This window comes from Haliotis asinina, chromosome 6 (genome assembly GCF_037392515.1).
Source record: "Haliotis asinina isolate JCU_RB_2024 chromosome 6, JCU_Hal_asi_v2, whole genome shotgun sequence".
NCBI classification, from domain to species: domain Eukaryota; kingdom Metazoa; phylum Mollusca; class Gastropoda; order Lepetellida; family Haliotidae; genus Haliotis; species Haliotis asinina.
Genome location: NC_090285.1, coordinates 71,451,671 through 71,466,747, shown reverse-complemented (window position 1 = coordinate 71,466,747; position 15,077 = coordinate 71,451,671). Strand labels below are relative to the sequence as shown.

General features: G+C 43.7%; 1 protein-coding gene across 1 annotated transcript; it reads left to right on the top strand.

Annotated features, from left to right (window-relative positions):
- The first annotated feature begins 791 nt into the window (after positions 1–791).
- Positions 792–9,138, top strand: LOC137287212 (uncharacterized). Its single transcript, XM_067819398.1, has 6 exons — positions 792–1,100; positions 7,213–7,509; positions 7,836–8,180; positions 8,301–8,399; positions 8,516–8,600; positions 8,841–9,138. The coding sequence occupies exons 1-6, from the start codon at positions 1,043–1,045 to the stop codon at positions 9,127–9,129; spliced, it is 1,173 nt and encodes a 390-aa protein (XP_067675499.1). The 5' UTR covers positions 792–1,042; the 3' UTR covers positions 9,130–9,138.
- The last annotated feature ends 5,939 nt before the right edge of the window (positions 9,139–15,077 follow it).

Below are 15,077 nucleotides of genomic sequence, written 5' to 3'. Positions count from 1 at the left end.
AGGGCGTACCTCTATAGGTCATATCACCATGTGTCAGGACGTACCTCTATAGGTCATATCACCATGTGTCAGGACGTACCTCTATAGGTCATATCACCATGTGTCAGGACGTACCTCTATAGGTCATATCACCATGTGTCAGGGCGTACCTGTATAGGTCATATCATCATGTGTCAGGGCGTACCTCTATAGCACAGATCACCATGTGTCAGGGCGTACCTCTATAGGCCTTGTCATCATGTGTCAGGGCGTACATCTATAGGTCAAGTCATTACCTGTCAGGGCGTACCTGTGTAGGTCAGGTCATCGTGTGTCAGGGCGTGCTACCATAGGTCTGTTAATGGCATGTCAGGGCATACCTTCTCGGACCGGGTCGTCATGTGTAAGGACGTAAACTTCACCAAGTTTCAGTATGTATCTGTACTGGTCATTAAGCGTTGGGATGTACTTGTCCTGGTCAGTAAAGAACACTCTGGTCTAGACTACCAGTTGTCCCACACTTGTGGAAGTCGCGGATGTCTGGATGCATAACATCCCAGGGAGACGTAAACTGTGGACTACTAGAACAGTTCTCAACACAAAGTGTCTGTTAGACATGAAGACATACACTGTCTGTACCTGAACAGACACGAGCAATAGTGACGGGATACACTATACCCCTATTTAGCGCCAAAGGGCGCATTGACCCTGTTTTGTCAATATGTATTTAAAGTACATCACATATGCATGTTCAACTTCAAAGCTAGACACACCCAGTGAAGATCTCGAAGGTAACAAGAATATGTTTATTCACGAAAGTAAGGTGAATGCATAATGTCTTCATGAAACCACCGAACACGAGTAGCTGAGATCGATGAGGCGTAAGATGGACATATATTCAAACAGCCACAAGCTCGACTGACTCGGAGTTTGTCAAGAAGAGAGTACTAACTCGAGGATGTATGTGGCAGACAGACTCTGAATACTGAAGAGGACAGATGTGACCAGAGGGACTCGACGAGGTACAGGAGGAGACGCTCTGTATCCTCTGTCAGAAGCAAGGATGACGTTATGGATTAAGATTGTGTGTAACCTGGGCCTCCTCACAGGTCTAACGCTGGGTGAGTTCAGGTGTATCTGACACCAGGTGTGTTGTTGGTGATCTAACGCTGGGTGGGTGTCAGGTGCATCTGACACCGCGTGTATTGTTGGTGATTTAACGCTGGGTGGGTGTCAGGTGTATCTGACACCGCGTGTATTGTTGGTGATCTAACGCTGGGTGGGTGTCAGGTGTATCTGACACCGGTCTAATATTTGTTGCCACCTGGATGTTCATATACGTAATAATAATAAGAAGAGTGTTTGAACAAACCACGGCAGTTAAGGTGTCACCTGGATGTTCATACGCTCAGTGTAGTATAAAGAGAAGTTGCCTGTGAGGCGGTAGAAGGTGAACTGTGTGTAGTATAGTGTCAAAACCCTTGCCTGTGAGACGCTAGAAGGTGAACTGTGTGTGGTATAGAGTCCAACAGCCATATTACTTCATACAATACTTTTGTGCTTATCATTTGCGATGTTAAATATAGCTGCTTTGTTAATGTAAAACCTGGAGATGTGTCCATTGTGGTCACTCCAATCAGCTGAGACTGGAGTGAACACTGTTCACTGTCGTCAGGGATCATCTCAAGGTGACTACAGGTCTTGACAGAAAACGGACAGTGGTCACTCCAATCAGCTGAGACTGGAGTGAACACTGTTCACTGTCGTCAACGGCCATCTCAAGGTGACTACAGGCCCTGACATGCAACGGACAGTGGTCACTCTAATCAACACATTATGTTCACTCAATGGAGGTTGTTACATCACATTCGATATGGCAGACGTTCAAATAAATTGTAAGCAAGTGGTGCCAAGCATTTATGTGTAGCTGCTTTTATGTATAGAACTGGTAAACGTAAGAATAGGGACTGGGTTTCTTGGAAATGTACCACCAGAGGCTGCAGTGCCACTGTTTCAACTGTGAAAGACATCCTGACGAAGGAGGCTCGCAACCACAGCCATCCTCTTGTCCACAACGACATTAAGGTAAATGTAACAATACATAATTTTATTTTATACGAGACATGTAAAATAATATATACGTAAATCACATATAAATTTTAAAAAAAATATGCTCATTCATATTGTATTGAGTAACTTGTTAACTGTCAGCAGCATTGTAATCGTTTATTCTATTACCTTTTAGGTGCAAGAGACTCTTCAAAATCTCAAGAATAAACTAATTCAACTAAGGCTGCAACGACCCTCGGTATGCCTGCCTTCTATGAAGAAGTGTCAACCCTTAGAGAAGGAGACAGATGGACAGCCTAGACACTGGTAGAAGCTATGCGGACGTTCCACAGCAAGAGGGACTCCCCATACCGTGCCAGGAGATGTCATTCCACAGAAGAGACCTTGTCATTCTCGACACCTCTCAGACGACAGATTCCGACCACCTCTTCCTCATCATTGACGATGGCGACAAACACAAGATCGTTGGTTTCTCCATAGATGAAAACCTGGAACACCTCTATGTAGTTGGTCCACTATGCCACTGGTCAACGTCTCCCTCCCAAGAAAGAGAAGTACCAGGACGTCAAGGGAAGACTCGGCAACTGGGAAGACAGGCCACTGAGCGGAGACATTCACGTTCTAGACTTCGATGATGCTGCTTCCCATATTTTTTAAACCCGAACAATGAATCAACTGTTAAATCGCGCATCTGTATACTGTCTGCTTCATCGTTAATAGTGAAATGCCCATTAGCAGATATCGTAGTTGGTTTTATTTCATATACGGTCCCCAAAACACTCACACTGACTGTCAGTTGTTTAGTATAATTGCCTACTGGTAGCATTCGCGACCAGCCGCTATCGTGGTTTGTTGCCTGCAACACGAGGGCAGTGTTTAGTTTGTGTTAACTGCAACACGAGGGCAGTGATTAATTGTGTTGACTGTAACACGATGGCAGTGATTAGTTTATGCTGATTTTAGTTGTTATCATCACTTTGTTGGATGATTGTGAAAGCACTCTAATTGTCCATCACACCTTTTTTTCTGCCTCTATTATCAAGACAATTCCAGATTCGATGAGGTATACTGTTCACTAAGACTCTCATCACCAAGACACTCATCACAAGACTCTCATCACCAAGACACTTATCACCAAGACACTGGTGATCAGGACCCTCATCACCAAGACATTTATCACCAGACTCGCATCACCAAGACACTCATCACAAGACAATCATCACCGAGACTCTCATCCCCAAACTCTGATCACCAAGACACTCTTCACCAAGACTCTCATCACCAAGTCTCTAATCACCAAGACTCTCATCACAAGACAATCATCACCGAGACTCTTATCCCCAAACTCTGATCACCTAGACATTCTTCACCAAGACGCTCTTCACCAAGAATCTGATCACCAAGACACTTAATACCAAACACTCATCACCAAGACACTCATCACCAAACTCTCAACACCAAGCACCCGTGAAGGTCCCGGGGTAGAACAGGCCTTCAGCAACCCATGCTTGCCATAAAAGGTGACTATGCTTGTCGTAAGAGGCGACTAACGGGATCGGGTGGTCAGCCTCGCTGACTTGGTTGACACTTGTCATCGGTTCCCAAGTGCGCAGATCGATGCTCATGTTGTTGGTCACTGGATTGTCTGATCCAGACTCGATTATTTACAGACCGCCGCCATATAGCTGGAATATTGCTGAGTGCGGGGTAAAACTAAACTCACTCACTCACTCACTCAACACCAAGGCACTCATCACCTAACACTCATCACCAAACTTTAATCACGAAGACACCCATTACCAGGACACGCGTGACCAAGACACTCATCAACATTAATTGGTTTTACAAATATTAATGAATGAATCTAGATCCGTGAGGTGGATGTACTGAAAATACACTGCCCACGCTGTCACCCGGAACATGGGAACAATTGATTTCCGCTTATGATGTGTGCCATCGGTAGTGCACGATACTCAAACACCTCCAACCATCCGTGTTTGATGGAGATTCTCATGGATTTCGAGTTGTTGTCGAGCTTCCCTTGTTACACTGGGGAATTGCCGTTTTATCTTATCGTTGGATTTTACATTTTGTAAATTAATTGAGAGTGTGACTGTAACCGATCACACATGCAGGTTTGCGATATACTTGGTCACAACAAAATTCATTCTGAAGTTTTTCGACCTACAAATTTTCTGCGTAGTTGTATATCATGGGCTCCGTGTGATGATACGTGTGCTTATACGTTTGGGTCGAATCAGGGCCTGGATCCGCTACTGGGCTTGTCACCAATGTGAAGGATCAGGGCCTGGTTCCGCTACTGGGCTTGTCACCAATGTGAAGGATCAGGGCCTGGTTCCGCTACTGGGCTAGTCACCAATGTGAAGGATCAGGGCCTGGTTCCGCTACTGGGCTAGTCACCAATGTGAAGGATCAGGGCCTGGTTCCGGTACTGGGCTAGTCACCAATGTGAAGGATCAGGGCCTGGTTCCGGTACTGGGCTAGTCACCAATGTGAAGGATCAGGGCCTGGTTCCGCTACTGGGCTAGTCACCAATGTGAAGGATCAGGGCCTGGTTCCGCTACTGGGCTTGTCACCAGTGTGAAGGATCAGGGCCTGGTTCCGCTACTGGGCTTGTCACCAATGTGAAGGATCAGGGCCTGGTTCCGCTATTGGGCTAGTCACCAATGTGAAGGTACATTTATACACTCAGTATCAACGTTTATGGCTGACAAGAGTCGTGTATGCTAATCACAGCCAACTGAAAGGACTATCCGTATTCACAGCTTACAGCAAACGAAACACTTCTATTCAGGTTACTTGAACACATACGTGAAGTTGAATGACGGGTGCTATGGGCGACATTACGGCCTACATGTGACAGCGGCGTGTGTGATATGCAGTTCAACAGAACCAGTATCAAATCATGTATCTCCTGGACGCTGTGTGTATTATGATTTTCATCAGATGTCTCGTGTCAGGTTCGTTGTATATAGACTGAAACAAGTAACCAGCATGCGTCTGTTGTTTGACGGAATACTTAATGCATGATATCTTATGTTTGGGTGACCCTGACTTGTGTATGAAGAAATGTTTATGCAGAACGTTTCACTTATACTAGCCTTCCCTTTGTGAAATGATAATTTGCATGACTATTCAATGCCATTTAGAATTTGGTCAGATGTGACGCATGTCATATTGGGCATTACACTTCCTCGATAAAGTACAAATTTGAGTACATTTACTAGGTGGAATCCCATCAGGGATTCGAACCCACACTCTCTTCAATAAACTCACGCCAATGCACACATTCAACCACACAATATAACGTTTGTCTTATGATTATTTGCAGTTTGTACAAAGCAGGTGGTATTAGTATATTTCTTATGAACAGCGTGCACAGTTCTATGGATGTAATACAACCTGTTTATTATTAATGTAAACGACGTTTCGGTGAAGATGCTAACACCGTTATCAAGCAAATGTTCTAGCCTTTGTTTGTGACATGATTATCTGTGTGGAAACGTAGATTGTCATGGATACTTAGATATATACTTAGATATATACTTAGACATATACTTAGATATATACTTAGATATATACTTAGATATATACTTAGACATATACTTAGACATATACTTAGACATATACTTAGATATATACTTAGACATATACTTAGATATATACTTAGACATATACTTAGACATATACTTAGACATATACTTAGACATATACTTAGACATATACTTAGACATATACTTAGACATATACTTAGATATATACTTAGACATATACTTAGATATATACTTAGATATATACTTAGACATATACTTAGACATATACTTAGATATATACTTAGACATATACTTAGACATATACTTAGACATATACTTAGACATATACTTAGATATATACTTAGACATATACTTAGATATATACTTAGATATATACTTAGACATATACTTAGACATATACTTAGATATATACTTAGACATATACTTAGACATATACTTAGATATATACTTAGACATATACTTAGACATATACTTAGACATATACTTAGATATATACTTAGACATATACTTAGATATATACTTAGATATATACTTAGATATATACTTAGACATATACTTAGATATATACTTAGACATATACTTAGACATATACTTAGATATATACTTAGATATATACTTAGACATATACTTAGACATATACTTAGATATATACTTAGATATATACTTAGATATATACTTAGATATATACTTATGTTCCTGAACATTGTTATCATGATATAGTCGAAGAGTAAACAGTGATTATGCATTGCGGAGAGACAAACATTATTTAACATGTTTTGCTAAATTTAGAATAATTTCACGATCTCTACTGCATAGTTGCTTATAAAAGTAAGTAACAGGGTATCACAAAATCTAGATGGTAAATTATTACTCCTTATCAAATTACACATTGGGCACACAAACGAAAAGTGTATTGCATCTTCAAATCTTTACAGAAACACAAACAATTATCTATACCCTGCTTATGACCAAAAGCTGTTTGGAATAGGAAACTCGCCTATTCTAACAAGCATAAACATCTCTGAACTCCCAGCTACTATATTTATGATATGATATTCTGTATCAAAACGCAATTTTAACGGGAGACAATATTTTAACTTATGATATGTATTTATGCTATTAAAAATTACCTGTATATTACATACGTACATACTGTCTACACAACCATTCTTCACTTCCAGGTAGAAGATGTCTGAACAATCTTTCCTTTGATAAGATAAGACAGATACATCTGTCCAGGTAAATGATGTGTACATGTATCCTGCCATACTTAACATTACAGGTGGGTCTGTCCAGGTGAAGGATATCTACATAAGCACATTCCACATTACAGGTGGGTCTGTCCAGGTGGAGGAGGTCTACATAAGCACACTTCATATTACAGGTGTGTCTGTCCAGGTGGAGGAGGTCTACATAAGCACATTCCACATTACAGGTGGGTCTGTTCAGGTGGAGGAGGTCTATATAAGCACACTTCATATTACAGGTGGGTCTGTCCAGGTGAAGGATATCTACATAAGCACATTCCACATTACAGGTGGGTCTGTCCAGGTGGAGGAGGTCTACATAAGCACACTTCATATTACAGGTGCGTCTGTCCAGGTGAAGGAAGTCTGTAGCACCGTGCCTCGTGGGTCTGTGAGGTTGGAGTGTGTTCATCCTGGCAGGATACACCTGGTCCGCGTCCTGTACAGGAAGGCTTCAAGAGGATGTCTGACACAGGATGACACGTGTGACTTTCTGCAGGAGACTGAGAAGCACGGGCTGACCACCAGCTGTATGGGGGTGTCGGTCTGCCATCAAGCTATATGGAGCTTCTGGTTGACACACAAGTGTGGAAATACAACGTCATACACCGTGGCATTATACTATGACTGCATCGACGGTTTGTAGCTTCGCAGCACCTGTGCACTAATGACCAACATAAGTGTATTAATAATATAATGATATGATAATATTCTTGTATAACTGATGCATGGCCTTTCCCTTTCCGTTTTCCCTCACATGCCATCTAACAGGAAGTGTGCACTAGAAGTTAAGGTTGAGTTTTGCAGTCACTTTGATTAGGGTTGGAATTGATCTTCAGTAACCCATGTTTGTCGTTAGAGGCGACAAAGGGTTGGTTGACACATCTCATTGTATTCCTGTTGTGTAGATCGATGTTCATGCTTTGTTTACTGGAATGTCTGCTGGAATGCGTTATATTTACAGATTTCACCACCGACATCTGCAGTAGTTCAAGAGCTTCATCCAACGAAGACATGACGCTGTACCTTGGATCCTCCAATTACCCATACGAATCAAGGAACATATACAACACGTGTCAATGTGACGTGACAGGGACGTCAATGACCGTGACAATATTGGAACTATTCTTCAGGCACCGTGACGACATAAGAGCCAATATAACACTAAGGGGAGACAATTCTACATGGGAATCTTTCCCTCAGAGGTACTTTGTGTACAATACACCGGTGATGGAGAATGTTTCACGTCTGGCGCTGACGTTTCAAACATACTGTCAGCAAGGTCAGCACGTGTGGCTGAAGGTCAGAGGTATGTTCAAGAATCAGTTTTGTCAATTATCCAATTATCCTGCAACGGTTTCAGATTTTCCCTTCTAGAAGACTTAATGTATTGACAACAATCTGTTGATTCAGCAGATCGATGTTCCAGGTGTATCCAACCTGACAGCAACGTGCAACGGCGGTACAGGGCCGACATCACAGAGGCCGGCGAGATGGGCCCCGTCCACAACACCCATACATAAACAAGGTGAGTACTTTATTCCGTGCAATTTCAAATAGAATGTTGTTCTCTGTATTTAGGTTTCCCTGTTAATCTCACCCGACTAAGAAAGAACCTAAGTTATATATGTGCATCTGTTTCAGACAACACCATGCTGATACTGACGGTGACATCTGCTGTTGTTGTTGCGGTGCTGATCCTGGTTGTAGTTGTCGTCGTCGTCTGCTGGTGAGTGTATCCAGACAATAACAACAAAATATTACCCTCGATACAAACGGCTTAAAGTCTTGAACACGAACATAACGGAAGGTAGAGAGTACGAGCTGACCTGTTGTCAGGTCTTCACAGAGGTTCATACCAACCAAGCCAATTTTTGCAAGGCAGATCTATAATTGGCCTGTTACACGCGCCTACTTTCCAATAATGCCTGCTTGAGGCACACATCATCGATGTTGTTGTCTCCTTCAGCATTGCAAGACGAAGAAGAAAAGCTTACGGAATTGAAGCCGACGACACTTATACTTACTATGACAACGAGATTGACCACGTGATGGATCCGTGTCACTTCAACGAGTCCACTGAACCAGGTGAGCGCCATGTTGGGCTCACCGATACCAACGTCTGCAGCAACAATGTTCGCAACTCGGGAAACAGGACTGACAGGAACACGAATGTCAGCAACAACATTTCCACCGCCAACATCTACGACCACTTGGACGGAGGACACATGTATATACACGGTAACACGGCATGTTGACGTACGACCACTTGGACGGAGGACGCATGAACATACACGGTAACACGGCATGTGGACATACGACTACTTGGACGGAGGCCGCATGTACATACGCGGTAACACGGCATGTTGACGTACGACCACTTGGACGGAGGCCGCATGTACATACACGGTAACACGGCATGTTGACGTACAATCACTTGGACGGAGGACGCATGTACATACACGGTAACACGGCATGTTGACATACGACCACTTGGACGGAGGACACATGTACATACACGGTAACACGGCATGTTGACATACGACCACTTGGACGGAGGACGCATGTACATACACGGTAACACGGCATGTTGACTTACGGCCACTTGGACGGAGGACGCATGTACATACGTGGTAACACGGCATGTTGACGTACGACCGCCTGGCGGGGGACACATGTACATACACGGTAACACGGCATGTTGACGTACGACCGCCTGGCAGAGGACACATGTACATACACGGTAACACGGCATGTTGACGTACGACCGCCTGGCGGGGGACACATGTACATACACGGTAGCACGGCATGTTGACGTACGACCGCCTGGCGGGGGACACATATACATACGTGGTAACACGGCATGTTGACGTACGACCGCCTGGCGGGGGACACATGTACATACGTGGTAACACGGCATGTTGACGTACGACCGCCTGGCGGAGGACACATGTACATACGTGGTAACACGGCATGTTGACGTACGACCGCCTCGCGGGGGACGCATGTACATACACGGTAACACGGCATGTGGACGTACGATCGCCTGGCGGGGGACGCATGTACATACACGGTAACACGGCATGTTGACGTACGACCGCCTGGCGGGGGACACATGTACATACGTGCTAACACGGCATGTTGACGCACGACCGTCTGGCGGGGGACACATGTACATACACGGTAACACGGCATGTTGACGTACGACCGCCTGGCGGAGGACACATGTACATACGTGGTAACACGGCATGTTGACGTACGACCGCCTGGCGGGGGACGGATGTACATACGTGGTAACACGGCATGTTGACGTACGATCGCCGGGCGGGGGACGCATGTACATACACGGTAACACGGCATGTTGACGTACGACCACTTGGACGGAGGACGCATGTATTTACACGGTAACACGGCATGTTGACATACGACCACTTGGACGGAGGACACATGTACATACACGGTAACACGGCATGTTGACATACGACCACTTGGACGGAGGACACATGTACATACACGGTAACACGGCATGTGGACGTACGACCACTTGGACGGAGGACACATGTACATACACGGTAACACGGCATGTTGACGTACGACCGCCTGGCGGGGGACGGATGTACATACACGGTAACACGGCATGTTGCCGTACGACCGCCTGGCGGGGGACGCATGTACATACACGGTAACACGGCATGTTGACGTACGACCACTTGGACGGAGGACACATGTTTATACACGGTAACACGGCATGTTGAGGTACGACCACTTGGACGGAGGACGCATGTACATACACGGTAACACGGCATGTTGACGTACGACCGCCTGGTGGGGGCCGCATGTACATACACGGTAACACGGCATGTTGACGTACGACCGCCTGGCAGAGGACACATGTACATACACGGTAACACGGCATGTTGACGTACGACCCCTTGGCGGGGGACACATGTACATACACGGTAACACGGCATGTGGACGTACGACCGCCTGGCAGAGGACACATGTACATACACGGTAACACGGCATGTTGACATACGACCACTTGGACGGAGGCCGCATGTACATACACGGTAACACGGCATGTTGACGTACGACCGCCTGGCGGGGGACGCATGTACATACACGGTAACACGGCATGTTGACGTACGACCGCCTGGCGGGGGACACATGTCCATACACGGTAACACGGCATGTTGACGTACGACCGCCTGGTGGGGGACGCATGTACATACACGGTAACACGGCATGTTGACGTACGACCGCCTGGCAGAGGACACATGTCCATACACGGTAACACGGCATGTTGACGTACGACCGCCTGGCGGGGGACACATGTACATACACGGTAACACGGCATGTGGACGTACGACCGCCTGGCGGGGGACACATGTACATACACGGTAACACGGCATGTTGACATAGGACCACTTGGACGGAGGCCGCATGTACCTACACGGTAACACGGCATGTTGACGTACGACCGCCTGGCGGGGGACACATGTACATACGTGCTAACACGGCATGTTGACGTACGACTGCCTGGCGGGGGACACATGTACATACACGGTAACACGGCATGTGGACGTACGACCGCCTCGCGGGGGACACAAGTACATACGTGGTAACATGGCATGTTGACATACGACCGCCTGGCGGGGGACACATGTACGTACATACACGGTAACATGGCATGTGGACGTACGACCGCCTGGCGGGGGACACATGTACATACACGGTAACACGGCATGTTGACGTACGACCGCCTGGCGGGGGACATATGTACATACGTGGTAACGCGGAATATTTAGAAGCAGGTCATCTTTGTTTTGTGTACCCTGCGGCAGCGAGATGTGTTGAAAGACATGGTTGTGACATTCAAGAAATCTTTGAAGTGATCCTGTGTATAATTCAGTGATCCAGTTCAGTGATATTCAAATATATTTTTTGATAGTGAGATCTGATGTGTTCAGTTAATATTGATTTGAATACATATTTTCCACGGAAGAGTGGTAGCATGTGCTTAATCAAATGACTGAAACCTACATTTTCTTATCTCCAACGTTAGGTAACCATTAATGGATTCACTGTCAAACCAGTAGGTTGTTAGGAGTCAGTGTCAGTTAGTATGGTTTAGAAATTACCGAAAAAAAGATACTTATGAATTCCCTTTAACTCGGCAGAATAGAACACAAACAAGTCGGTAATGTTCAAACATATATTGAATTAAAGACAAGGCAACAATGAATTCTAAATATAATAGAAGTTGGCCACAAATCTAAAATACTAACTCACCAAGTCTTTATAATTCCAGTGGACAGATGTACTGATTGAAGATAGCTGACATCTGTTGAAAGTTCAATGTGGACGAGGTCTCTTGAGTGGTTGGTCTAGAGGCATCAATATTGGCAGGCAGGGAAGCGCAAATACATAGTCGTCCCGACATAGGTCTTAGCAACCAATCCGCATATACCTATTACACAGTTCTACAGAATTCTAACAAAAGCTATGCCACAACACCACATCTAGAATCCATCTGTATTCCACCGACGACACCACAGGCGCCCACCGCAGGTTCGAAAATCGATAAACTAACTCCCGAGAAACCTTATGTTACAACCTTAGTGAGATACCATCAGAAGATGACAAACGGGAAACACGTTTTCAGAATTACCATAACATAATGTAGATACAAACACACGTCATCAAGTCACTATGCATTTACAACCTGGAACGTTTATTAACACAAACGTTGTCTTTACCTTCAATATGTCTAATTACAAGATTTCCATTTGTGAAGAAACTCAAGGCACTGGGGTCAGTGAAACACTTCATTTGGAAAAGCAGTGAAACCTGATTACATATCAAAATACTGCAAAGCTGACAAAATACCAAATGTCTCTTTTTCAATGTTAGAATAAACTCTTTGATGCTTGGTAAACGTCTTAGAAAAATAACAAACTGGATATCAATACATGAATCATCTTGAATTAGGACAGCACCAGCACCTACAACTACTATCCAACTTGAAGTTTACCGTTTGAACAGAAAGGTGGATTAGCGGTGATACCAAATGTAAGACATTTTGAGAAACTGTCTATAACAGCCTGCCATACCCAATAATCTCAGGGTTTGTCCATTAGACTAAGGTACTGGAAAATGTACCATTTGTTTCAATTATAGCGTAAACTGGGTGTATCTGGCCGTTCCCTACAAAACGCCCTAAAATACAACTAAAATTGACACTTTGCAAGATTTACAGTCAATTTTGCTTTAGACAGTCTGTTCAGGAAAGTCCGAATTCTCTTCCGATGGTCAGATGACCATGGCACAAGTGATGGCATGATACAGATAAGCTTCGACACCACCAAGACAGGATGTGGGAGGGCATTAACTACTTTCATGTCAGTCCAGCAACGTCAACCACTTCCATCACTCTTCGGCACAAAAATACAAGTTGAACTCCACACCGTCACTGTTTTCAATGATGCCATTGTCTATCATGTTTTTCACTTAGATCCGCAAAGCGTCATTTTTCACAGGATTCACCCTTTGTGGGTGTTGATTTACAGCATCACCTTTATCTTTATCATGGCAAACAACATCAGTTCAGCCAGGCACATCAGGAAATAACGGCATGAAATCAACTCATGGATCAAATCTGCTCAGGGGATAAATGTGATAGTTTTTCAACAAGGTGAGCTTGTTTACACATCAGAATTTCGTAAAGTTGGTGAAACATCATCACCAAGTTCATCAAGCTTCACATTGTTAACACCATCACCAATACTGTCAACATGTTCACCATTGTCTACTGTGGTAATGTCTTTATCTGTTTGATTTCTGCTCTGTCATGGTATTTCTTAAACATGTTTACACGACACAAGCTCTTTTGCTTACAATGGTCAGGCTCCCGGGGGTGACCAGGAGTGGTCAGTAAGACAATAAGTTTTCACCAAGAATGAATTATTTTACTTTTGACTTTCGATCATACGTTTCTTTCATGTTTGCTGTAGAACTTTCATTTTTTTTCTCGCCAAGTCACATGCTTTTGAAATTTTGTTCGAAAATATAGAAACATAGTCCAAAGCATTAATCTCAGGAATGTGATTAAACCATTGTTCATTCGTCCAAATATAAGCTCAAACGGACTCAAACCTAAACTTTCCTGAACTGACAGCAAACAACAACAAATGCACTCCCTCATCCCAATCTTTCTGTCTCAAAACATTAAGTCTTGATCATATTCTTCAAACTTTGATTAATGTCCAAATTAATCAAGCTCCCTGCGACTACAGGTGATGAGCACCAGACTTAACTTGCTCAATACCAAACTGCTACATAACTTGTTCAGACACCTTATACATAAACTTAGAAACCTAAACAGACTGAACAACATCTGGAGAGCTAACTAAAGCCTGGTGTCAAAGCCTTGACAATCACAGGACCAATAATCTTAGGAGGAGGAACTGCTTTAGGAATCTGGTAGAAGCACACAAGATAGTGAGACGATACTGATTCCCAAACTAACACATTCGATGATAACTACCGAAAGGTTCCTCAAAAAAAGTAGAGGCAGGGATTTTCTGATATGGTTTTCCATCAATATGGCATGCATGAAAGGTCTTGCAAAATTCAGCCACATCTTGTCTCAAACTGGGCCAAAAGATTTGTGCCAAACCTTTCTCACAAGAGTTTTTTACATCCAAATGACCTGTCATGGGACTTTCATGTGCCAGTGAATGTACATGGTTTCAAAAAGACTTTGGTACCTCACTTTGATGATACAAGTTTCATTCATAAACTTTGATGATACAAGTTTCATTCATAAACTTTGATGATACAAGTTTCATTCATAAACTTTGATGATACGAGTTTCATTCCTAAACTTTGATGATACAAGTTTCATTCATAAACTTTGATGATACAAGTTTCATTCATAAAGAACGTTCCGTAGACCTCATCAAATTGTTTCAATGGATCAGCCTCACTAGCCAATTTCAGGCACTCAACTCTGCTTCTTTCTAAAAGAAATCCTGACATGTATGCTATTCATTAATCAGCAAGAAGGAAAACTACCTGGAAAATCATCCTCCAGATTTCCTGTACTGACTGAGAAACATGGGATCAGCACCCACTTTGGCCCTTCAAGATCATTGTGATAACATATAATAGCGAGTCCATTCCTCTTTGTCATGGTTGTGCATTC